Source organism: Suricata suricatta, chromosome 2 (assembly GCF_006229205.1).
Source record: "Suricata suricatta isolate VVHF042 chromosome 2, meerkat_22Aug2017_6uvM2_HiC, whole genome shotgun sequence".
Classification (NCBI taxonomy): domain Eukaryota; kingdom Metazoa; phylum Chordata; class Mammalia; order Carnivora; family Herpestidae; genus Suricata; species Suricata suricatta.
This window is the reverse complement of record NC_043701.1, coordinates 22,583,459-22,609,572: the sequence shown is the minus strand read 5'-3', so window position 1 is coordinate 22,609,572 and position 26,114 is coordinate 22,583,459. Positions and strand designations below refer to the sequence as shown.

Sequence of the window (26,114 nt, the reverse complement as noted above, 5' to 3'; positions counted from 1 at the left end):
GGGGCCCGCCGCCGCTCTCAGCCCGGCCGCAGGGAAAGTGCCCCAGGCGTCGGCCATGAAACGGAGCGACCCTCATCACCTGCACCAGCGGCACCGCGACGGCGGCGAGGCCCTGGTCAGCCCCGACGGCACCGTCACCGAGGCGCCGCGCACAGTCAAGAAGGTACTGGGGCCGGGCTGCCTCTCGCGGAGAGAGGGAGGGAGGGGGAGCAGCAGATGGTCTCGGCGTGGCAGCACCACGGTCCACGCCCTCTCTTCGGATCACGCTAGCCGGGAGAGCCCTTTCCCCCTGAACCCCACTCTCTGAGAGATGCCCCCACCTGCCCCCAGGTATGGGGAGCGAAGACTCCAGGTGGCACGGCGGTACTTCGCTGTGAATAACATGGAGGTAGCGCTCTCCGCTACTACTTAGAACAGGCAGGGGAGGAGAGGCACCTAGTACTATCCCTCGCCAGAGCACCCAGCATACTCCCATGTGTTATTTTCCAAACCATTCAAGGAAAAGACCCCGATGGTATAGAAACATCTTCCCGCTTATGAGAAGATGTTTTCACCCAGCTATACGGGCTGAAACATCTTTTCCATTTAGAGAACGAGGAAGCATTAGTTAACCTGCATTGAAATCCTCAGTTGTCTGGTTTCTGCACAGATGATTACTTTCTGCCTTTCTGTGGCCAACCGCTTCTTTAGAGCAGTACCGATGCTGTGTCCTTCATTCCAGATACTGCGGTATCCTTGCATCTTCTCTGAATGTAAATGGGTAATGGAGAGAGGCTTTTCACTCTTTTCTCTTCAGAGAACCCTCCCCTCTGCTTAGTAGTTGGCCACCAGGATTATTAAACGGTGTTACGAAGAGAATGACCGTTTTATTGGTTCCTTACGATCTGGAAGTGTTCGGAAGAAATGCTTCTACTTTGGGGAAAGGGGATCATTATGAGGCTGTCTCTGCTGTCAGCTTCTTGCAGACATAGTTTTGAAGAGCCAGTAGTGTCAGGACACTAAGTGAGCCTGGATGTGCAATACTCCAGTATTACCCTTACAATGGCTGTCCATGGTGTGTCTCTCCTCTCAGAAAGCTAAATCAGCACAGCAAAAAAGGTGCAAGTGTCGGAAAAGACAGAGATAGGGATCACATAAAACGGGATTTATGGTCTAATTTCCAAGGCATAATGTGAACACAATGATGTTTTTTTTTTTAATGGTTGTGAATGATTTTTAATTGCTTTATCAGAACAGCCGTAAAGTGATGTGAAGTCTGCATTGGTATTACTGTGTAAAACTCAGCTGAATTGGAACCCTGGATCCAGCCTAACTTTTGTTGTAATAGTCTCATGATTAAGGTATGAAGTAGATCCTTTTCATTCTAATTCCCTAGATACAGGTGACGGATGATGTCAGAAGCAAGGCTGAAGGAATCTGTTTAATTATACTTTAGGACAGTGTCCATGTCGTTTGCAGTGTGAAACTCCTCTGGGAGAAATTGTAGGAGGCAGCACAGGTCCCAGGGCTGGTAGTGCCTAGTAGGAGTCTGGAAATTGGAAACATTTCTGACTGGTTGAGTTGCTTTATAACTTTGGCCAAATCTTTTTCCTGTGATTAAAGATCTTCTGTGTAAAATCCTATAATTTGAATAGATCTCTTGACTGTAAGATTGTTTAACAAATTACTTTTAGGACATGGGATTTACAGACAGGCAGACCTGGGTTTCAATACTAGTATCCTCACTAACTAGCTTTTGGGCAATTTCTAAATTTTCTGAATTTCTTAGTTTTCTCTGTTATAAAGTGAAAATACTAATATGATTGAGGATTAGAAATATTTGTAAAGGGCTTTAGCAGAGAACTTGGCACATATGCCAGGGGCTTAAGAGATGGTAGCTGTTATTATTAAGGATGGTTTTATTCCTCCTCCAACCATGGCTTAAGCACATGCCACCGTGACCTCCTCTGAAAGGTACACCCAGTTCAATAGATTCTATATAAAGAAGTTAAACAACCACAGGCCAGCATACCAGTCTGTTTTTCCTAAATCTAGATGTGCTTCTTGACCGTTTTCCTTGTTGTTGAACCACCTTCTTCCTGTTTTTTCAGGCATCAAAATGTAGGTTCTGTGATTCTAGGTTTACTCAGCAGCCTCAAGGCTATGGAAGACAGGGCTGAGCTTGCCTTACAATGTTAATTGCAACCAAAAAACAACTTTTGCTGGAAGTTAAGCAGATGAAACTCTGGGCAAGGATACAGCTGTATGACACAACTAAAGGCATTGCTGAGCTCCTTTTTGGGAACAGAATTTTTAAGTTTCTTGATACAGAATTGGCTAAATTAAGTGCACCAGACTGCCCTTTTTCCCCCGAATTGAAAGTCACCTCATTAAGGGACGGCAGCGTGACATTTTGATTTATTGCATCTTTCTTGATTCTTAGAGTGTTTATTTAATCATTCTTACCTTCACACCTTTCTGCATTTATTGTAGGGAGCCATTGGAGTACTGGCGTCTGAAATAGCTGCTTTTGGCCAGGTAGTTGGTGACTGTAGCTTTAATTTTGTAACTGTCGCATACAGGCTTATTGATCTTAAGTCACATTTTTGTTGATGGTTTACTCTATTCATGTGTCTGTCATCAGTTTTCTTAGTTCTGTTTCTCTGCTCAGCCACTCAAGGGAAACAAACTTTTTTTAAGAGCCAGAATTCCCAAGTGCAGTAGTTAATAAGAATGAGCATACTGTATGCAGGTTACTTAGTCACATTGTACCTTTGACTCCTACCTTCATTGGGTAACTTGTGGTGCTGTGGGGACCAGGTCTTGTTATTGTGGCTATTGTATATTTGTATTAATGTCCTTCTTTATAAGTTCATGTCCAATGAACCCAGCAAACCAGAAATCTCTGTGAGAAGTGATTTGTGGAATAGGAAGATAAATTTCAAGTGAATGCAGTAGTAATAGTTGAGAGGGTTTCTTCCTTGTGTTCTTGAAAATGGGGTAGTAAGAATGTCATAGCACATTTCCCACAGCAGGGGAAACAAGGCAGGAGAGGATTTATTTCAGGAAAGTTAAAACTTTCTGACAGTAAGGCTCCAAGCCTAAGAACTGCGACTCATTTGTGCTTACATCAGTATTGGTAATGACCATGTTCAAGCAGTCTTTTTTTTTTTTTTCCTTTTTGGCAAACGTGTCCACTTTGCACTGGATTTGTTGCTGTCAGCAGAGAATGAGTTGAGCCATGTTAGTTCTTTCTTACCCTGAATTCTTTAAGCTCTTGATTTGGTTAATTATAGATCACTAAAATGGAACCTTTTGGATGTAGGCATGGAATTGTGGGAGCAGTATGACTCTTTTTACCAGTTAGGAAAGTACAGCCTTGCAAAATGTTCATTAACACAGTTGGCAGAATGATTCTAATATGGTTTACCATCAATTGACCTTTTATATTCCAGGAATTGTTAGAGGCATTTTTCTTTTTTTCCTTTCTTTATTTTAGAGAGAGAACGTGAGAGCGAGTGCAAGCTGGGGCAAGAGACAGAGAGAGAGAGAAGAATCCTAAGCAGGCGCCACGTTCAGTGCAGAACCCAACATGGGGCTGAAATCAAGAGTCTGTCGCTTAACTGACTGAGCTGCCAGGCACCTTTATAGGCATTTTTCTAATCCCGACAACAGCACATTCAGATATAGGTGGCATTATCTCCATTATACAGATAAGGAAACAAGGTTCTGAGAAGTCAAGTGCCTTGCCCAAGGTTATACATATAGCAAGTTGCAGAGGTAGGACTTAAATCTGTTTTAAATCTTTGCCTGTTTCCAAAGCCTATGTCCTTTTTATTATACCATACTAATATTTTCTAAATTCTTAGATGCTGGATTCTGGCCTTCTCCCACGAGTCTCTCAGAATACTTAGTGATCTCTAAGGTATGCCTGTCTGGCCTAAGGTTTAGGCCATCCAAAACCAAAGTTAAGGAGGGTCTGAGTCAGGGTTCTAGTAATAGGACAGAAAAATAAATGTACAAATGTAGAACCTCAAAAAATTTTAAAATTATAAGGAAGAAGAACATCTTACATATATAGAAAAGTGTTTCAAGATCGATGATGCATTTTCACATTAGTAATCCAAGAAACTTATCCCTATTTTTAAAGTTATAAGTAAATCGGGAGTACCTGAAGAATATGCTCTTCCTTTCTGTCCAGCTAACAATTTTTTTCCCCAGTTCTTTAAGTCTCACTTTCTTTGCGAATGGAGAAACATGCTGTTCTGTATTCTAGCTGTGTACCGGGTACTGTATCAGAGCCTTGCGTACACGGTTTTATTTATTCCTATACGAGCTCTCCTTGTTTATTGAGGAAACAGTTGAGGAGATGAAGGAATTTGTCTCAAGGTTCCACATTTAGTAACACGATGGAGCTAATAGAACTCTACTCTGATGCCAAAGCCCTGACTCTTGCTTTTCAGTGGACGTTTCATTTCTCTATTCAAAGCTCAGATTGGTCCTTTTATTTATTTATTTGTTTATTTATTTATTTGTTTGTTTGTTTGTTTATTTATAGAAGTTTATTTATTTTGAGAGAGCACATGAGCAGGGGAAGGGCAGAGAGAGAGAGAGAGAGAGAGAGAGAATCCCAAGCAGGCTCCACGCTGTAAGTGTGGAGTCCAACACAGGACTCAGACTCACAAACCGTGAGATCATGACCTGAGCTGAAACCAAGAGTTGGCTGCTTAACCACCTAAGCCACCCACATGCCCCTTAAGATTGAATCTTTTAAATTTTAGTTAATTTGTATATCTTTTTTGTGGATGTTTTTGTTATTTCACTAACAGGTAATTTCTTTTCATTTATTGAGGTTGTTTCATGGTCTATATACCATACATTTACTTGAACATTTATGAGTTTTCTGAGAATGCAGCCCTTATTTTATATTAGTCTAATTTATGAATTCTATTTTCCTTGGGCCTGGGAAAGGCTGAACATTTAGGAGATGTTCTGGAAGGTTCCTCAGAGCTGAAGTTGCAGTTGTATATTTGATGTCTTGTCCAGCTATTGAAAAAATGGATAGTTCATGAAAAAGAGTGAGTTTCTTTATTATAGAAAGTGTTTCTTTACCCCACAATGAAAGGGGGGAAGAAAAGATTTATTGGAAACTTTATTTAGACTCTTTGTTGAGTTGGGTTTATAAAGAATATGCAGTTTCTCTCATGGTGGCTTTGTTTAAAAAATTGAGAGACGTCCAACTGAGGTGGATGGGAGAACAGTCTTCACAGTTTCCTCGATCCGTCACCCTGCTCTTGTGTTCAGGTGGTATGTACAATTAGAGGAGCTGAAATTCCATTTACCCAATAAGAGGTAAAGTGAACTTGATCAGGTTTCTTAGGGAATTTGCAGTAGCTTTTTATAGTGTGAATGACCTATGGTCTGAGAGTGAGCAGAGCTGAGGAAAAAGTGGTAGATTGAAATTTTTTTGGTAACAGTTCTGAGTCTAAGACTATTTCAGTTAAACTAAATAACTTAAGACATCATGTGTATGATTTCAGTCCCCTCTTTCCAAGCTATATTCTGCAATAGTTCAGTCAGCTGCTCTCCTTCTTGGACATTGGATACTTGGACAGCATTAATAGCTGGTGATTTCCTATCCTTTTCTGTAAGGTTCTGTCAATAGAAATGTATTGGTTTGGAGCCCATGGTTTTTCTTAGCTCGGAACTTATGTTAAGGATGGGGACAGAGGTTCTAGAGCCGGTTGAGTTTCTCTGACTATAAATCAGGCTTTTCCTTCAAGCCTTTCTGAGTACTGCAAAGCTGTCATTGAGAGTTAAGTAACCTGAGGCTAAAACTGGCTTCATCTTCCCTATAAGCTTAATCTCCTGCAGTGCTCCCTGTGAACCCTTTTCATCACTCTAACAGATTTGATGCTGTTGGCAACCTTTTCTTGGAAACCCTTCCCTTGGCTTCAGTTATGACTCTTCACTTATGGCTACCACTTACTGAATACTTACTCTCTGCCCGGCAGCTGTCTCATCTCATTTAACCGTCATCGCAACCTTACCAGATGAATATTTTCTCTTTATTTTACAGATGAGAAAACACAGCTCAAGAGAATAATTAACTTGCTCAAGGCTTTGCCACTCTGTGATGCCTTTGGGGTTAGTGAGATGCCCAGAGCAACAGTGGGAGGCTTTGCCACACTGCCAGCCCCCTCCTTTGACCGTACTCCCAGGGGAAATCTGCTTAAGGTCTTGCTGCTGCTGTTACGACCACTCTGCGACCTTTTGGATCTCAGAATCTGTTCTCAGAGAGAAGGCCTAAACCACCACGTCTTACATCCCTGCCTTACCTCAATCACTGTCTGACATCCAGTTATCCATTGTCTTCTAATACTCATGTCTTACCACTCTCTTCATCCTCTCGGCGAATCCAGTTCCCCCAAATCTTCCCACCATGTCCTCTGCAACTTCCCCCTCCACTGTCAGTAAATCCCCATGTGACTTCAGCCCGTAGCTGCAAGGTCAAGCTACAGGGGCAGCAACGGGGACGCTGTTAGTGTGGCACCTGGTACCCAGAACTGGAATGGTGTAACTGAAGCTGCAGCATCTCCTGCTTGACACTGGCAATCACATCTTTGCCTAGCCCATTCTGTGTGTGATTTTGGGTGCTGTTTTTAGCTGTGTAGCCCCGAAGCAGGTTTTCCATTCTGAGAGCTGAACCATGGAGCTGAGAGTTGCTAGAGGAAATCAGAAAACCAGGCAGATTGATGTCATTGTGAATTCACAGTCGTCAACCTCATGTGCATAGTCAGGATTGCCTAACAACATCATACATTTCTCTAGTAAGTTCACTTTCCCACTCACTGCAAATGACTGTTTCATGCCATCTCTGTATCATCTTAGGTGTTCTTGTCAAAGCAGTGATATGCCTTATACTTTAGTATAAAAACAGAAGCCGCTCAAAAGAAATTCCTTCATCCTTATACTTCCCAAATTGGTGAACCTACATGCATTTGGGGCTCATCTTTTTCTCCTTCCCTCCTGTTAGAGAAAGCATCCTTCGTTCTGCCAGAAACCTGTCTCTCCCAGGTGCTCTTATCACATCCTCCTGTCTTCTTAAAGAACTTGTTCCTTTGATTATTTCCTCTTTCTGCTAAAACCTTTCCTACAGTCTTCCAACTTGCTCTAATCTTTCCCATTTTGAAAACCATATCCTCTAACCCCCACATCTCCTTTCTGCTTCTATCCTATCTTTGTGTTTCCTTTCACAGCTATGCTTCTTAAAGGAGTTTTCAACACATACTATATACAGTTTTTCTTCCCACAAACTCTTTAATCCACTCCTACCTTAATGCTGTGACCAGAATAAAATCCTCTTGCTCAAATTGCTAATACCCATCAGATTGGGAAACATGGTGATCTGTTTTCTCAGTCCTCATGAAGACCTCTTGGTAGCATTTGACACCAACTTCTTACCCAAACACTTTCTTCTCTTGGCTTCCACAACACTGCTCTTTACTGTTTTCCTCTCACTTCTCTGGGTGCCCTCAGTCGCCTTTGTTGGCTTTTTCTTTTATCCTGAGCCCTCTGCTCTTTCCATTGTGTTTTCTTCCTAAATCGTCCACATCATTCATATGCCTTTAAGTATCATCTATATCCCAACAACTCCCCAAAGGATTTCTTAGCCAAGACCCCGCTTCTGAATGCCAATTTTATGTGTTGTCCAAATGTCTATTTGCGGTTGCACTTCAAAACTAACATGCCTGGGGGTACCTGGGTGGGTCAGTCGGTTAAGCGTCTGACTTCGGCTCAGGTCATGATCTCACAGTTTGTGAGCTTGAGCCCCATGTTGGGCTCTGTGCTGACAGCTCAGAGCCTGGAGCCTGCTTCAGATTCTGTGTCTCCCTCTCTGCCCCTCTCCTGCTTGTGTTTTGTCTCTCTCTCTTTCTCTCTCAAAAATAAATAAACATTAAAAAAACCCTAACATGTCCAAAGTGGATGTTTTTATCTTTCTGTCTAATCCTCAAAATATGTTCTTGTTTTTTCATATTTGTTAGTTAAATGATGTTTACATTGTTTTTTCTTTCCTTTAAAAAATTGTGTTTAATTGCTTAAGAAATGCCTGAATATTTTCTTATACAATAATTCAGTGTAATGAGGCAGAAGTCCTTCCTTGGCCCTCAGCAAGTCTCACTGACTCCCCAGAAGTGACCTCAGCTATCAGTTTTTTTCTTGACTTTACATTCATAGTTGCACATAGAGAAATGTGTAGTTTTATAGTAACTTGTACATAAATAAAAGCATACCTTATATTTGCAGGTTGTTTTTTTCACTTGAAGTTCTTTCCATATCAGTATATACAGATCTATCTCAAGTCTTTTTAATACTGAATTGATTTCCAAAGTCCACACCATTGTTCTTTATTAAATCATTCTTCTGTTGATGCACACTTAATATTTTTTCTTTATTGAAAATGCTGCTGTAATTAATCTGTATGCATTTGTGTGTGTGTATATATGTGTGTTTCTCTAAGGTAGATACCTAAATGTAGAATTCTGGTGTTGAAAGATTTCTACATTTTATTTGTTTATTTATTTTTATTTAAAAAAATTTTTTTAATTTATTTTTGAGAGAGAGACAGAGACAGAGCATGAGTGGGGGAGGGGCAGACAGAGAGGGACACACAGAATGTGACTCAGGCTCTAGCCTCTGAGCTGTTAGCACAGAGCCGGATGCAGGGCTTGAACTTGTGAACCTCGAGATCATGACCTGAGCCAAAGTCGAATGCTTAATCAACTGAGCCACCTAGGCACCCTGAAAGATAGCTATATTTTAAACTTAATGTCATGTTGCCTTCAAAAATGCAGTACCACTTTCCACATCAGGTAACTATAAACAAGACAACCTTTTTACCACACCTTTACCAACCATTGGATTTACGTCCTTTATGAGGAAAATCATTTACTGTTGTTTTTATTATTTTCCTTGCTTAACAATATTTGAGTGACTACTATGTGCCAAGTGCTAGGGGTACAGCAGTGAACAAACTACACTATCTCTGCCATCTTTATGTTGGCTTGTAGGAATTCTTTATATTCCGGATATTAATTTCTTGTGTATATGTTGCAAGTATTTTTTCCTGTTTTATTTCTTATTGGCTTGTGACTTTGTTTATGATTTTAAAAGTTTTTCTAAAATTAAAAAAAAATGCCTGGGTGGTTCAGTTGGTTCAGTGTCCGACTCTTGATTTCCCCTCAGATTGTGATCCCAGGGTTGTGGGATCCAGCCCCAAGCCTTGCATCGGGCTCCACCCGGAGTATGAGTCTGCTTAAGATTCTCTCTCTCCCAACTTGACAGTAAACTATCAAAGAAAAATAAAAGATTCTCTCTTTCTCTCCCTCTACCTCTCCCTCCTTCTGCCCTTTACCCCCACACACTAGTGCATGCTTGATCTCTCACTCTAGAAAATAAGTTTTTATGAAGCCAGATTGGGCATTGTTTTCCTCTATGGCTTAAACATTTTGTGTTTTAGAATGGCATTTTCTCTCCTAGGCTTATAAACAAATTATTTTATATTTTCTTCAACTGTTTTTATGGCTCTGTTTATTATATTTTGGTCTCAGTCCATCTGGAATTCATTTTTGTTTGTAATGGGATATAGGGAGTATTTAGTAGTTGTTGCTTGTAAAATTATTTACTTGTTTATTTATTTAGAGAGAGGGAGAGAGAGAATCCAAAGCAGACTCTGCACTGTCAGGACAGAGCCCAACATGGGGCTTTATCCCACGAACTGTGAGATTATGACCTGATCTGAAGTTTGATGTTCAATAGACTGAGCCACCTAGGTACCCCAAGATAGGGACTATTTTGTGATGTAAAATAGATCTATTTGTCCCCAAATAAAATTTAATATGTTACTTTTTTGGGTTTATTTCCTATGTTTTTCTCTTTAATTGTCCTTCTTCACTGTTCTCATTTCTTCACTTTTAGCTGGACACATGGAAGTAATTTTTGATTGAGGATTATTTAAGTCAAGAATGACACTAAAAGGGGGGCTCCTGGGTGGCCAGTCAGTTAAGTATCCAACTTCGACTCAGGTCATGATCTCACGGTTCATGGGTGTGAGCCCCTCGTCAGGCTCTGTGCTGACAGCTCAGAGCCTGGAGCCTACTTCAGATTCTTTGTCTCCCTCTCTGTTTGCCCCTCCCCATGCATGCTCTGTTTCTGTCTCAAAAATAATAAACATGAAAAAAAAAAAAGAATGACACTAAAAGTTGCCATCCTGTTAGTACTAAGCACTTATAATGAGTAATTCATGGAAGCACTTGCTATTGTAGCAAATTTTACTTCTTTATAAGCAAACATAGTTATAAATGTTTGTTATTGTTTAGTGGATCTAGATTTATGTTTTGATAGAATTTGGAGCCTTGATATCTCAGATACACATTCTATGCAGCAGTGGTCTATAGAGTTATACTTCTGCAGTTATACTCAGTTGGGAAAATGTGTGGTCCTTTTCCAATATGACATCTTATTTTTTTTTAGGTCATTTTCAGGAATTGAGTACATATAGGGAGAAGAAGACTATAGGAAGAAGAAATTTTGTCCTGATTGTTTAATTGTGTACATTGACATTTCATTTTTTTCTTTCTTTTTTTGCTTCTACCTTTCAAAGTTGACATTGCCTGCTGTAAGTCAAAGACAGACTTCTTTTCCTACCAGGTAAATAAAGTGTCTTCAATAAAATTGTTGGATAAAGCTTGACGGAGTCTAGTCTTGGGTGACTCTGCTTTGGGAAACAGAAATGAAATAGGAATTTTTACTACATTCATACTTCCTTTCTCTAACGAAGAAAAAAGATGATTGATCTAATGCTATGTCCTTTTTAGGGCCTTTGCTGGACTATATTATAGAAATAGGGAAGCAACCTTACTACCTCTGACAACTTCTCTAATAATCTCCCCTAATGTATTGTGAACTTCTGTGCAAAAAAACCTTTTATGTGCTGTGAGCTAAACACTGCTAAGTGGTAGGACTATTAAATCAGCAAAATATCAGTCTTGATCTCAAGGAGAGAGTAGGGAATGTAGATAATGAAAATAAATAAATACAGTCGGATTTGATATGAGCAATTATTGGAAGCACGAATTGCTGCGGTTTGAAGAGATCAGTATGGAAATTGGGTGTATCACCTTGGGAAAAGTAGTTGGTTGCCTACCCACAGGTTTCACAGTGTAGCAGAACCTTTATGAAATCTCCATGTTCCAGCTTTACAAGTTCTGAAATTCACATTTTTAGTGTACTTAGAGGTCATTCACTTCTTAGGTTCACTCAAAACAAACTCACAAGAGATGTGTATATAAAACAAAATAGTAACTTTTTTTTTAACATTTATTCATTTTTGAGAGACAGAGTGGGAGTGGGAGAGGGGTAGAGAGAGAAAGATGGAGACACAGAATCCGAAGCAGGTTCCAGGCTCTGAGCTGTCAGCACTGAGCCTGAAGTGGGGCTCAGTCTCACGAACCTCAAGATCATGACCTGATCTGAAGTCGGACACCTAACTGACTGAGCCACTCAGGCGCCCCACAAAATGGTAACTTCTAACTTAGAGTCAGATGTAGGATGCTCACGCTGATGTGATATACATGGCAGCAGAGGATACTCTGGAAAATTTACAAGGCAAGTGTAGTTAGGGGCAGTTTATTAAGTTTAGAATCCTTTAGATCCTTGCTCTCAGACTGGTCCATGACCAGAAGCATTGCCATCTCCTGGGAGGTAGTTAGGAATACACAGTCTCAAGCAGCTCTGGTTCTGTATTAATGTATCCCCACCAGAACCTTTGTTTTTTATTCATTGTTGTATAATACTGGCTTAGCAGTTGGTCTTATTTTATGCTTCCCTTTTGAAACCTCAGAGTAGAGAGGCAGGAAAATCATTTTCAGGTTTTTTGGAAGGGTATATATGAATAATAAAGCTTATTAAAAGCTTAATAAAATACTTGATAGACACAGAGTCATAGAAACACAGATGGGCACAGATACACAGACAGACATCCAGAGATCCCTCATATAAAACAGACCCCCTCAAACCCCTCTACTCAGACCTTTCCCACACACAGACCCATACCCACACCCACAGAGAGACCCCATATCTCTACAGAGAGTACCCGACCAGTACTCACAGAGATACTCCACACAGACCCACATACACCCTGGAGCCCACACCCCAGCAGAGATACACACATGCACGTTGACACTCAATAAGTAATGCTAAATACTCAAGATTTTCATGAGACTTAAGTAGTTTTTTCCATATTTTGAGGAGAAGGGACAAGTATATTCTTTAAGGTACTTTTAACTGAGCCAGAAATGAAGCAAAAAACAGACGGGACTGCCATTGGGTCTGCACAACAGTGAATGTTACAAAGCCAGTTTTATTTGAATTTCTGTTTCTGGAACTGCTTGTTCCTGGGCATCATTTTCAGTTTGATGTACTCATCATGCTTGGATGGAAAAGTCATTCTCCTCTTATTATCTGTCAGGAGCTTGCATCCTAGGTTGCTGGTTAAGCAGAGTTCCATGTTCAGATCCCCATGGTACTAATGGACATACTCCTCGATGCTGTCTGAGTCACATGAATCCACCCGGGATCGGAAGATCCAGAAATACTGCATCTACATGGAGGACTCATACTGAGTTCTCTGTGGGTGTGTGTAGAATGTGGGTCTGAAGAATGTAGGGCAGAGAGGGAAAATTATGTTAAAACTAGAAAGAGGTGTAATTTTGGTCTTCTTACCTCTTCGCTCATTCATAGTATGGGTTTGCATAAGACATGTGATGAATCTTAGGATGACTCAGGGGAATAATTTAGTTGTAAATTAGAAGAATTTTAAACTACGCTGATATTGGCGGAGGATGGCACATTGATTGTGTTGGTTGATAAAAGAGATGATTGGTATCAACATAACCAGATTTTTTAGTTCCTTGGGCAGCATTCTGTGAGACGAATCTTGTTAGGGAAAAGGAGACTGACACGTACAGCATGTTTCTGCCTAAATACTTGAAAGTTTCTATCACAATAAGGGAGTTAGGCATCAGAGAGACATTGCTAGAATAGTTTTACAAATGTAGGTTCCAAAAAGATAAATATTTTTCTCTTGCTGTCTGTACATGTACATGTTTTCATTTGACCAAAAGCCTGTTAACATTTTTTTTCAAGCATATGGACGAGTACCGAGAAGATTGAACACTGCCCAATTTAACAAATGTTAGCATTTTGCAAAATTTTCTGTAGATACTTTTAAAGACCTAAAACATTGTAGATAAAATTGTTGAGCCTTTTGTACCCCTCCTCTATTCCCTTTTTTCTCTTCCTCCATCACAGTGGTAAATGTGGTCCAAACTTTGCTGTTTATTATTACCCTTCATGTTTTAACAGCTTGGCTGTGTATTATCAATATCAATTGTATGTCAATAATATATAGCACTGTTTTGTGTTTATAAACTTAATGTAAATGGTACTATAGAGTAGATACTATTCTGTAACCTGCTTTTTTCACTCATCTTTATTTTGAGTATTAACCAATCTGACACATGTAGATTTTCTAGTTGAGCCATATGTAGTGCTTCATTGTGTGACTGTACCACAGTTTACCCATGCCCTATTAATGTTTTCTTTCTCTCTTTCTCTCTTTCTCTTTTTAAACTGGGGTGAACATCCTTAAATCATGTTTCCTTTTCATGTATGATAGTTTCTCTAGGTTATATATATCCCATAAGCAGAATTGCCTAAGACATACCAACTTTACCAGATACTCCCAAATTGCTTTCTAAAGTGGTTTTATTGGGGTGCCTGGGTGGCTCAGTTGGTTAAGCATCCAACTTTGGCTCAGGTTATAATCTCACTGTTGTTGGGGTCAAGGCCCGTGTCAGGTTCTGTACTGACAGCTCAGAGCCTGGAGCCTGCTTTGGATGCTGTGTCTTCCTGTCTCTCTGCCTGTCCGTCACTTGTGTTCTGTTTCTCTCACAAGAATAAACAAATATTGGGGCACCTGGATGGCTCAGTCAGTTAAGCGCTTGACTTCAGCTCAGGTCATGATCTCTTAGTCCATGAGTTCAAGTCCCACATCAGGCTCTGTGCTGACAGCTCAGAACCTGGAGTCTGCTTTGGATTCTGTCTGTCTCTCTCTGCCCCTCCCCTACTCACGCTCTGTCTCTCTCTTTCTCAAAAAATAAAAATTTAAAAAACCCATTAAAACAGATAAAGTGGTTTTATTAATACTTGTTTTCTGAATCCTTAATAATATGTGGTATTGTCAGATATTAAACTTGTGTCAGTCTGGTAGTTGTGAAATGATAAGTCATTTTACATTTCCTTGGATATTAGTGAGACTGAGCATCTTTTAATATGTCTGCAGTCGATTTGGATTTCCTTATTTGTGAAATGGCTCTATTCATATCTTTTCCCATTTTTCTTATGTTTTTAAACGTTTTTATTTATTTATTTTTGACAGAGTGAGAGAGCATGTGTGGGGGAGAGGCAGAGAGAGAAGGAGAGAGAGAATCCTGAGCAGGCTCTGTGCTATGAGACCCTCGGATCATGACCTGAGCCAAAATCAAGACTCAGAAGCTCTGCTGATTGAGCCACCTAGGGGCCCCTCTTTTCCTGTTTTTCTTTTGGGATCTCATTGATTTTCTTACTGATTTAGAAAAGTTCTTTATTTATATTTGTTCTAATCCTGTATCAGATATTTGTGTTGCAGGTATCTCCACATCTGTGGCTTGTATTTTTTACTTAATATGACTTTTATACAGAAGTTAAAATATGTAGGGGCTCCTGCGTGGCTCAGTCAGTTAAGCTTCTGACTCTTGATTTCAGCTCAGGTCATAATTTCACAGTTGGTGGATTTGGGGCTCCACATTGGCCTCTCTGCTGTCAGCTCAGAGCCTGCTTCAGATCCTCTGTCTCCCTCTCTCTCTGCCCCTCTGCTGTTTGTGTATGTGCACATGCTCTCTCTCTCAAATAAACATTAAAAAAATTTTTTAAGTTAAAATACATAATGTAAAATTGATCATTTTTTTCCTCCTTGTAATTTGTCCTTTTTGATTCTTGTTTTAGAGACTTTTCCCTATCCTGTTATGAAATGCCACTTCTTGCCACACATTCTATGTGTCCATTCTGTTTCTGGGTTGTGTATTATGTTCCATTGGTCTCTTTGTTGATTTCTTTATCAATATCACATTTTTTTTAATTGCTAGAAATTTATAGTAACTGTCACTTTGTTTGAATACATTACTCGTAATGCATTTAAAAAATTTTAACACCTTTACTGAGGTAAAATATACATAAGATAAAATTTACCCATTGTAAAATACAATTGAATGGCTATTAATACATTTGTAGAGGTTCCCCACCTCCCCCCCCCCCCCCCCCGTGGTAAATATACAGTAAAACCTTGATTTGAGAGCATAATTCGTTCCGGGAACATTCTTGTAATCCAGAGCACCTGTATATCAAAGCTAATTTCAAGAACCATTAGCTCAGTTGTGATCATGTGATGTTTGTTCTCATATACTATTTGTATTGCAAGACATCGCTCATTCATCAAGTTAAAATTTGTTAGAAATGTTTGCTTATCTTGCATAACACCCACAGACCATGTTACTCTAAATCTAAAGTTTTACTGTATCTAAAACATAAAATTTACCATTTTAAAGTATATAGTTCAGCAGTATTAAGTATATTCACATTGCTGTGGAACTATCACCACCACTCATTCCTAACATTTTTTTAATCTTCCCAAATTGAAATTTCATCATACCCATTAAACTCTTCATTCCCCTCTCTCCCCAGCCCCTAGCAACCACTATTCTACTTTGTCTCTATGAATTTGACTGCTCTAGGTACCTTGTGTAAGTGGAATTAGATAGTATTTGTCCTTTTGTGTCTGGCTAATTTCACTTAGCCTGTTATCATCAGAGTCCATCCATGTTGTAGCATGTGTCAGAATTTCATTATTTTTAAAAATTGAGTAATATTGCAATGTATGTATATACAACATTTAGTTTCTCTGCATCCATTGATGAACACTTGGGTTGTTTCTGCTTTTGTCTATTGTATATAATACTGTTATAAACATGAGTCTGCAGCTACCTGTTTGAGTTGCTGCTTTCAATTCTTTGGGTATATGCCCAGAAGTGGAATTGCTGGATCATATGATATCTATTTCTAATTTTTTGAGGAGCTGCCATACTGTTTTCCATAGCAGTTATACTGTATATTAAGTAATATCTAACCCAACATGGGACACGAACTCACAACCCCAAGATCAAGAGTCGTATGCTCTTCTGAATGAGCTAGCCACGCTCTCCCATCATTTTATATTTTTACTAGCAATGTGCAAGCATTCTAATTTACCTACCTTCTGAACACTTATTTCTGTATTATAATAGCCATCCTAATGGATATGAAGTGGGTGGAGTTTTAAAATCATACCATGATCCAATTGGGAACAGTTCTGTTTCCCCCTAGAAGCCCCTTTTGCCCATTTGCAGTCAATCACTGCTTTCACCTACTCCAGGTAGTCACTGATACACTTTCTTTATGCATTTACCTTTTCTGGAAGTTTCCTGTAAATGAATCATACAATTGTGTCTAGCTGTTTCATTTAAGGTAATAAATTTTTTAGGTTTATTCATGTATCAATAGTGTTTCCTTTTTTATTGCCAAATGGCATTCCATTGTATAGATATACAACATTATCTTTATCACTTTACTAGTTGATGGATTATTTTGGATTATTTTCAGCTTTTGGCTATTTTGAAGAATGCTGCTGTGAGCAGTCATGGATAAGTGTTTGAACGTGTGTGTTGGTTTCTCTTGGACAGATATCTAGAAGTGGAATTGATGGGTCATGTGTTAAGTTTATGTTTAACTTTTTAAGAAAATGGCAAACTTTTCCAAAGTGATCATACAGTATTACATTTTTCCTAGTAATATATGAGTATTTCATTTTCTCTATATCCTTGCAACACGTGGCATTTTTTTTTATTATAACCATTTTAGTGGTTATGTAGTGCTATATTATTATGGTTTTAGTTTGCATTTCTCCATGACTGGTGATGTTGGGCATTTTTTCTTGTGTTTATTAGCCATTTGTATATTTTCTTCTTTTTAAAAAATTTTTTAAGTTTATTTTTTTGAGAGAGAGAGAGAGAGAGAGAGAGAAAACAAGTGGGGGAGGGGGAGAGACAGTCCCAAGCAGGCTCCACACTATTAGCGTAGAGCCTAACACAGGGCTCCAACTCACAACCCGTGAGATCTTGACCTGAGCCAAAATCAAGAGTCGAATGCTTAACTGACTGAGCCACCTAGGCACCCCTGTACGTCTTCTTTGGTGAAATGTTTATTCAGATCATTTGTCCATCTGTAAAATCGGGTTGTTTTCTTCTTACTGAGTTGTGGGAATGTTTTCCATAGCCCAAATACAAGCCCTTTTTCAGATACATGATTTGCAAATATTTTCTCCTAGCCTATCTTTTCATTTTCCTAATGATGTATTTTGAAAAGCTAATGGTTTTTGATAAAGTCAAATATATTACCCTTTAAATAGATTGTATTTTTGGTGTTATGTCTAAGAAGTCTTTTTTAATATTTTTTAAAATTTTATTTTAGAGAGAGAACGTGAGCAGGGGAGTGGGACAGAGAGAGAGAGAGAGAGAGAGAGAGATTAAGCAAGTTCCATGCTTAGCACAGAGCCCAACGCGGGTCTTCATCCCACAATCCTGGGATCATAACCTGAGCTGAAATCCAGAGTCAGACCACTCAACTGACTGAGCGACCCTGGCGCCCCATGTCTGAGAAATCTTTAACTCAAATTCACCAAAATGTTTTGGTATGTTTTCTTCTAGCTGTTTCATACTTTCAGGTTTTATATTTGGTCTGTGATCCATTGTGAGTTGATTTTTATGTCTGGGATAAGATATGGACCTAATATTATTTCTTTTATATAGATATATGGTTGTCCCAGAACGTTTTTTTTGGAAAAGACTATCCTTTGCCTATTGAATTGGCTTGATACTATTGTTGACTATCATTTATTTGTAGATATGTGGGTATATTTCTGGATGTTGTATTCTGTTCCAGTGGTCTGCTTGTTTATCTTGATGCCAGGACTATACTCTCTTGGTTATTGTAGCTTTAGGGTAAGCATTGGAATTGGATAACATAAATGCTCCTATTTTATTGTTCTTTTTCAAAATTATTTTGACTATCTTAGGCCTTTCTAAATTTCCATACAGGGCGCATGAGTGGCCCAGTTGTTAAGTGTCTGACTTTGGGTCAGGTATGATCTCACAGTTCATGAGTTCAAGTCCCACATTGGGTGAGCTCAAACCCCACTTTGGGTAAACATGAGCCCCAATTCGAGTGAACCCCGCTTCTCTCTCTCTCTTTCCCTCTCTCTCTCTCTGCCCCTCCTGGTATTCTCTCTCTCCCTTTGCCCCTTACTCACTGTGGATGCAGAAGGCATCCCCAAAGAGGATGGAAAAGATGCAGACCCCTTTAAGAGCCAGAGTTACTGCCAAAGATAGCCTAAGCAAGTTAAGATTTTTTGTTAAGAACCTTCTTATGACAAAGGACATGAAAGACAAAGATACAGGAAAACAATGACTTTTTCTGGGAGGCTAAGGATAAATAATAATGGGTATCCACATCGCAGAGTCCAAACCACAGAGTATTAACCACTATACACGATCATGGCACTAATGGGTATCCGAAACCAAATTCATGACAGTTACAATCCAAAGAACTAATTCTTTTCTTTCTTTCTTTTTTTTTTTAATAATTTTTAATGTATATTTTCTTTTGAGAGAGAGAGACACTGTGAGTGAGGAGGGGCAGAGAGAGAAGGAGATGCAGAATCCGAAGCAGGCTCCAGGCTCTGAGCTGTCAGCACAGAGCCCGATGTGGCGCTTGAACTCACAGGCCGTGAGATCATGACCTGAGCCAAAGTCGGACGCCCAGCTAACTGAGCCACCCAGGCACCCCCACCCCCTCGCCGCGAAGAACTAATTCTTACAAATGTTTTTCTCCTGCTAATCTGAATTTGGAAAAGAAGGCACAAGGAGAAGTTCACCATCCTCTCTTGACCAGACAGAAACCAAAACTCCAGGAGACTGACTTTGGTAAGAATTCTTACCTTTTGCTGGAGGATTTTTAGGTATAGTCTCCAGGGCTTGTGGGGTATCCCAGCTATTCCTTCATGGTCACTAAAACTAAAATAAACTAAAACAGAAAAAAGTCTTTTTTTTCTACTATCCTCCTTGGCTTTCTGGGGACCCTGTAAATCGGACTGACAAAAGACAGATTAATAAAAGTACACAGGGTTATTTAATACAAGTTTTACATGAAATGAGAGCCTTCATAAAGAAATGAAAACCCAAAGAAATAGTTAAACCTGAATGTTTTTATGCTAATTTTGATGAAGAGTGGAAAGTTGTCGCAAAATATTACAGGACAAAAGGGTCTGAGCTAAGGGTAATAAGCTGGGAAAACTTAGCAAGGCCTTAATAATCACTATGTCAAGGTGCCATATTTTGGGGCAGCATGTTCTAAACCTCATTAGTAATGACGGTAAATCACATAGCTGGATGATGATGACATCCAAAAGTAATTATTTACAGTTCGAGTACATCCATTAATCTGCATAGCTAATTCTAGATTCTTTTTCTTTAAAAAAAATTTTTTTTATGTCTTTATTTTGAGAGACAGAGAAAGAGAGTGAGCAGGGAAGGAGCAGAGAGAGAGAGGGAGAGAGGGAGACACAAATCTGAAGCAGGCTCCAGTCTCTGAGCTGTCAGAACAGAACCCAACTCAGGACTCGAATCCACGGACTGTGAGATCATGACCTGAGCGGAAGTTGGACACTTAACCAACTGAGCCACCCAGGTGCCCCAAGATTCTTTTTCTTTTATACCTTCTGAGTTGTAGTGATTTATCAATTTTATGGTCTTTATAAAGGATCTTTTGGGTATTTCAGAAATCATTGATTCATTTTTTTACTACTTCCCTCAGGGTAATGTCTTTAAAATTCTTTTGTTGGTTAGCAGACCCACTTTTTGTTCATTAGGTATTTGGCTTTTGGTGGATTTTCACAGTTTAATGCTAGCACATGATAGGTGCTAAATAAATGTTTGTGATAATAGAGCTGAGCCCCGTTGTGAACCATTGATTTATAACATACCTCTCCCCTTACCAGCTCAAGTACCTCTGTCCCTTGAATGAGTATAACTCCTGATCCAGTCACACACATGAAAACTTAAGTATTTTCAGTTCTTGTATGTAACATTCTTGGTTAGATTCTCTGTCAGATGACACTAGTAATTAAGCCTTTGGAAAGAGCCCAAGAGTTTTCAGACTCTCTGACTAGACAATAGCAACAGCAGTGGGTAGAATATACTGACGTGATGATAGTTGGCACCTCTAAAGCAACACTGGTTTTATTCAAGAGCATCAGGTTAAACCAGTTAAGACTCTTTTGGCTGAAAACCTGCTTTGTAGATTTTATAGTTTCATTTACTCTTTTTTTTCCTCCAGAACTGTTCCCGTAAGTACATAGCAGAGACCATGGTAGATGTGTATCTGTACTTGAAGACCGAGATGCTCAGCAAGAGGGGTGTTGGCTTAAAGGGAGCAAGGACAATGAATATTTTGGGGTTCACAGTCAGACTCTTGAAGCCTCTGTCCCAATCTTGGGAAAAAAAGAAGGGTGCCCTAGGAAGGTTGGGACCTTGCCAAGATGTAGAACAGTATCAAAGAATACTCTCTTTAAAGCACTTATAAATATGAATTAGTTCTTACAATAGCACTGTGGTAAGCAATTATAGTTTACTAATGGAAAGGCCAAATAAAATGATATTCAATTAATGTTTGTTAAATGTCATTAAGCACTCTACTTAGTGTTTGTCCAAAGCTCCAGAGCAGACAGCTGTAAATGCAAAATCCAAATGCTGCATTTTGCCAAGAGAGCATTTTAGTCTATCTATAAATATAAATATTTCCTGAATTATAAGATTATAGTACAGAAATTTTCTTTAGTACAGATTAGAATGCAAGTGTTTCAAAATATACATATTTAGGTCTTTATGTTTCTTGAATTTTCAAGTAAAAGTCAGAATTAGAAAAACAAGAAACAAACAGCTTATAGCTATATCTTTTTTAGAAAAGTGTTATGATTTAGTGAAATGATACACAAGGTACAAAACTGAACTTGAGTTCAAAGGCTTATTTGAATAATATGAGCACTTGAAAAAAAATATAAGCACTTGGTTAAAAAGTATTACAGGGCATCTGGGTGACTCAGTCAGTTAAGCATCCAGCTTTGGCTCAGGTCATGATCTCATGGTTGGTGGGTTCGAGCCCTGCATCAGGCTCCGTGCTGAACACTTGCTCAGAGCCTGGAGCCTGTGTTGGATTCTGCATCTTCTCCTCTCTCTGCCCCTCCCCCGCTTGTGTTCTGTCCCACTCTGTCTCTCAAAAATAAGTAAGTGTGAAAAAAAAAAGTATTACAGGGGCGCCTGGGTGGCTCAGTCAGTTAGGTGTCCGACTTTGGCTCAGGTCATGATCACGGTTTGTGGGTTTAAGCCCCACATTGGGCTCTGTGCTGACAGCTAGCTCAGAGCCTGGAGCCTATCTTCAGATTCTGTGTTTCCCTCTCTCCCTGATTGCACTGTCTTTCTGTCTCGCTCAAAAAAAAAGAAAGTATTACAGAATAAGAACTCAAGTTTAGTTTTTTACCTGGTGTTTAAGATGTTAGTGTAATATCTAAATGAAGATGTCTTACAGATAGAGTTGGTGTCCCCATGGAAATTGAAGGAGGGAGTCGAGAAATAGCTTTGGAAGTTGTTATGAAGGTCCTAGTCATAATGGTAGCTTTTCTCAGAATGATTGTAGTGGGTCTAATGAGATAAACTTAGGCACAAAGCACCATTAATAGGAAGAAGGAAAAATGATGATAAAACCATATTATTATTCTCCAATAACAATTTTACCTTTGTATATCTCCTTATATCTTTTAATCCAGTTAAATCCATCATTTTATTTGATACTGGAATAGAGTTTGAAATATACTAAGTGACTTCTTAACATGTTAATTTCAGGGAAGCTATTACTTTTTTTTATTTAACTATGATTAAAAACACTAGATACTTTATTAGGGGGGCCTGGGGGGCTCAGTCAATGGTTAAACATCTGACTCTTGATTTCAGCTCAAGTCATGATCTTCCGGTTCATGAGATCAAACTCTTCATTGGGCTCTGTGCTGACAGTGCAGAGCCTGCTTGGGATTCTCTCTCTCCCCACTTTCTCTCTGCCCCTTCCCTACTCTCTCTCTCTCTCTTTTTCTCTCTCAAAATAAATAAATAAATAAACTTTAACACACATACACACACACACACACACACACACACACACATACAATTAGATACTTTATGTTTAATTATTTTGTACTTGATTGGGACATTGTTAATATTTTTCAAAGAAATATCAATTTTGTTGAAACTAGAGCCCAAGTATTTTAATTTTCTTACACTGGTCTCTTTGTTGCACCATATTACTGTAAAACCACCAATCTTCATTAAGCCCTAGGTCACTTTTTATTTAAGCTGGCCAAAACAGTGTTCTTTAAGAGCTTTACTTCAAAGATCTAATTTTGTAAAGAGATTTGAAGGCAACAGTGTAGCAACCTTTCTGTTTCCTCTGCACTAGGTCATAGGCTAAGAGAGGTCATAGGGAAAGAGAGAAAGAGTTAGAAGTTTGGGTAAAATGGTGAGAGGTGCCTGGGTGGCTCAGTTGGCTGTGTGACTTCAGCTCAGGTCATGATTTCACAGTTTGTAGGTTTGAGCCCCACGTTGGACTTTCTGCTGTCAGTGTGGAGCTCACTTTGGGTCTTCTGTCTCCCACTCTCTGTCTGTCTGTCTCTCTCAAAAAATAAATAAACATTAAAAAAAAGATTTAAAAAACCTACAAAAACTTTTTAACAAGTTTGAGTAAAATGGTGAAAATTTAAAGTAGTTTTTTGTGGAGTATGAGCAGGATCTCAGAATTAATCAGAAAGTAAAGAATTAAATTCTCTAGTAGCCATATTTTTAATTAATTGATTGATTTTTAAGTAGGCTCCATGCCCAAACTCATGACCCCGAGATCTAGAGTCTGAGATCTGAGATCTAGAGTGAGCCAGCCAGGCACGCTCCATAGTAGTCACACTTTTTTTTTTTAATGTTTTATTTATTTTTGAAACAGAGAGAGACAGAGCATGAGAGGGGGAGGGGCAGAGAGAGAAGGAGACACAGAACCGGAAGCAGGCTCCAGGCTCTGAGCTAGCTGTCAGCACAGAGCCTGATGCGGGGCTCGAACCCACGAATGTGAGATCTGACCTGAGCCAAAGTCGGAGGCTTAACCGACTGAGCCACCCAGGCGCCCCTGGAGTCACACTTTTAAAAGTAAAAAGAAACCAGTAAAATTAATGTTAACAATATATTTTATGTAACCCAAGAAATCCAAAATGTTATCATTTTTATATGTATCAATATAAAAATTGAAATATTTTGCCCTTTTTTAGACTTAATCTTCAGAATATATTGTGTTATGTTTTGGTAGCACATTTGAACTTGGACTAGCCACATTTCAAGTATCCATCAGCTACATGTGGCTAGTGGCTATCTGTTGAAAAATGCAGTTCACAAGTAAGTAAAAATTAATGCATTTTGAGCTACGTAGATACTGTCATCTGATATTTACATGAGTATATTATATTTTCTAACAATTCTTGGGGATACAGCAATTTATTTGATAGACCTGGCTTGATGAACTCAAGGGAAGTTGATACATTAAAAAAAAATGTGATGGGGCGCCTGGTGGCTCAGTCAGTTAAGCCTCCAGCTTCAGCTCAGGTCATGATCTCACGGTTCGTGGGTTGGGTTCAAGCTCCACATCAGGCTCTGTGCAGGCAGCTATCTCAGAGCCTCGAGCCTACTTCAGATTCTGTACCTCCTTCTCTCTGACCCTCCCCTGCTCCCACTGTCTCTCTATGTCCCTCAAAAATAAAAACATTAAAAAAAATTTTTTTTTAAATAAGTGAGATCCAGTTAGAAGGAAGTTTGTTCTACAGGGGGAGGCAATGCCAATACTAAATTTAATACCACTTCTATGTAGATACATCCATCTTGCCAAAGAAAAGCTGTGTACAAGTGTATATATCCTTTAAAATATAGAAAAGGGGGTGTTTGGGTGGCTCAGTCAGCTGAGCGTCCGGCTTCAGCTCAGGTCATGATCTCACGGTTCGTGGGCTTGAGCCCCGCGTTGGGCTCTGTGCTGACAGCTCAGAGCCTGGAGCCTGCTTCAGATTCTTTTTTTCTCTCTCTGACCCTCCCCTGCTTGTGCTGTCTCTCAAAAATAAAAAACATAAAAAAAATTTTAAAAATATAGAAAAGGTAGCATACTACATGTAGCATTCTGTAACTTGCTTTTTTCCTACTTAGCAGCTAGGAGCTGCTTCATTTTTAAAATCTGTATTATATTCCATTGTATAGGTGTACCATAATTTATGTAGCCAGTTTGCTCTTTATAGTTGTTTTCAATATTTTGCCCTTAGAAACAATGCCATAATGAGTATCTTTGTATATATGTGTTGAATATATATGTGAATATCTGTAGAATAAATTCTTACAAGTGAAATTGCTGGTTCAAAAGGTAGGTATATATTTTTCATTTTATAAATATTGCCAAATGCAATAGGAGTTATACTAGTTAACACTCTGAACTAGTAGTGTGAATAAACTTTCTTAAATAGAACTGATTCTCTGAACTGAGTTTTAGAAGAAAACAAAGTTTATAGATATAAAAAAATTTAAGGGTACCTGGGTGGCTTTAGTTGGTTAAGCATCTGTCTTTGGCTTAGGTCATGGTCTTGCAGTTTGTGAGTTTGAGCCCCGCATCTAGCTGTCTGCTCTCAGCACAGAGCCTGCTTTGGATCCTTTGTCTCCCTCTTTCTGCCCCTCTCTAGCTTGTTCTTTTTCTCTCTCAAAATAAATAAATAAACTTAAAAAAAATTTTATTGTGCTGTTCTAATAGAAGAGGCATAAGTAACCCCTATTTGTCTTCAGATTATCCTCTTCTTTTTATTATTTTTTAATGTTTATTTTTGAGAGAGAGAGAGCACGTGGAGAAGGGGCAGAGAGAACGAGGGAGACCCAGAATCAGAAGTGGGCTCCAGGTTCTGAGCTGTCAGCACAGAGCCCTATGCAGGGTTTGAACCCATGAGCTGTGACATCATGACCTGAGCCAAAGTTGGAGGCTTAACAGACTGCACTACCCAAGCGCCCCTTGAAATGATCCTCTTGAGCCATCTCAGAGAAACCCCTCAGGTTCCAGAGTATAGATTGAAAACATTAATTGTAATCCAGCTCCTCTTATTTTATGTATGAAGAAAAGGGTTCCAAAGAGATGGAGCTATTCCTCCAAGACCTCCTAAAAGGAGAAAAACAGGAATGGCTCTGACATGTATATTAAAGGGATTTCTTAGTGTTCTCCATAACAGATAAACCTCAATTAATGACTTTTTAAGAATCAGACCTTTTAAAAAATAATTTTTGGTGTTTGATTTTGTTTTCTTTTTCTTTTTCTTTTTTTTTTTTTTAGAGAGAGGTTTTATTTTTTATTTTTTATTTTTTTAAATGTTTTATTTATTTTTGACACAGAGAGAGACAGAGCATGAAAGGGGAAGGGGCAGAGAGAGAAGGAGACACAGAACAGGAAGCAGCTCCAGGCTCTGAGCTAGCTGTCAGCACAGAGCCTGACGCGGGGCTTGAACCCACGAACGTGAGATCTGACCTGAGCCGAAGTCGGAGGTTTAACCGACTGAGCCACCCGGGCGCCCCTAGAGAGAGGTTTTAAAGCTGGCTCCGAGAGAGAGACAGAGAGAGAGAGAGAGAGAGAGAGAGAGAGAAGAGGAGAGAGAGAGAGAGATTTAAAGCTGGCTCAGAGAGAGAGACAGAAAGAAAGAGAGAGAGAGAGAGAAGAAGAGAGAGAGAGAGAGGTTTTAAAGCTGGCTCCGAGAGAGAGAGAGAGAGAGAGAGAGAGAGAGAGAGAGA

General features: G+C 39.3%; 1 protein-coding gene across 2 annotated transcripts in view; it reads left to right on the top strand.

The window, feature by feature from the left end:
• Positions 1–6: 6 nt before the first annotated feature.
• AHCYL2 (adenosylhomocysteinase like 2) overlaps positions 7–26,114 on the top strand; it is a 168,496-nt gene continuing 142,388 nt past the window's right edge. For both annotated transcript variants that reach the window (XM_029923693.1, XM_029923692.1), the window contains exon 1: positions 7–163. In XM_029923693.1, the coding sequence (XP_029779553.1) occupies positions 56–163 (108 nt within the window). In that variant the 5' untranslated portion in view covers positions 7–55. The remainder of the gene's footprint in view (positions 164–26,114) is intronic.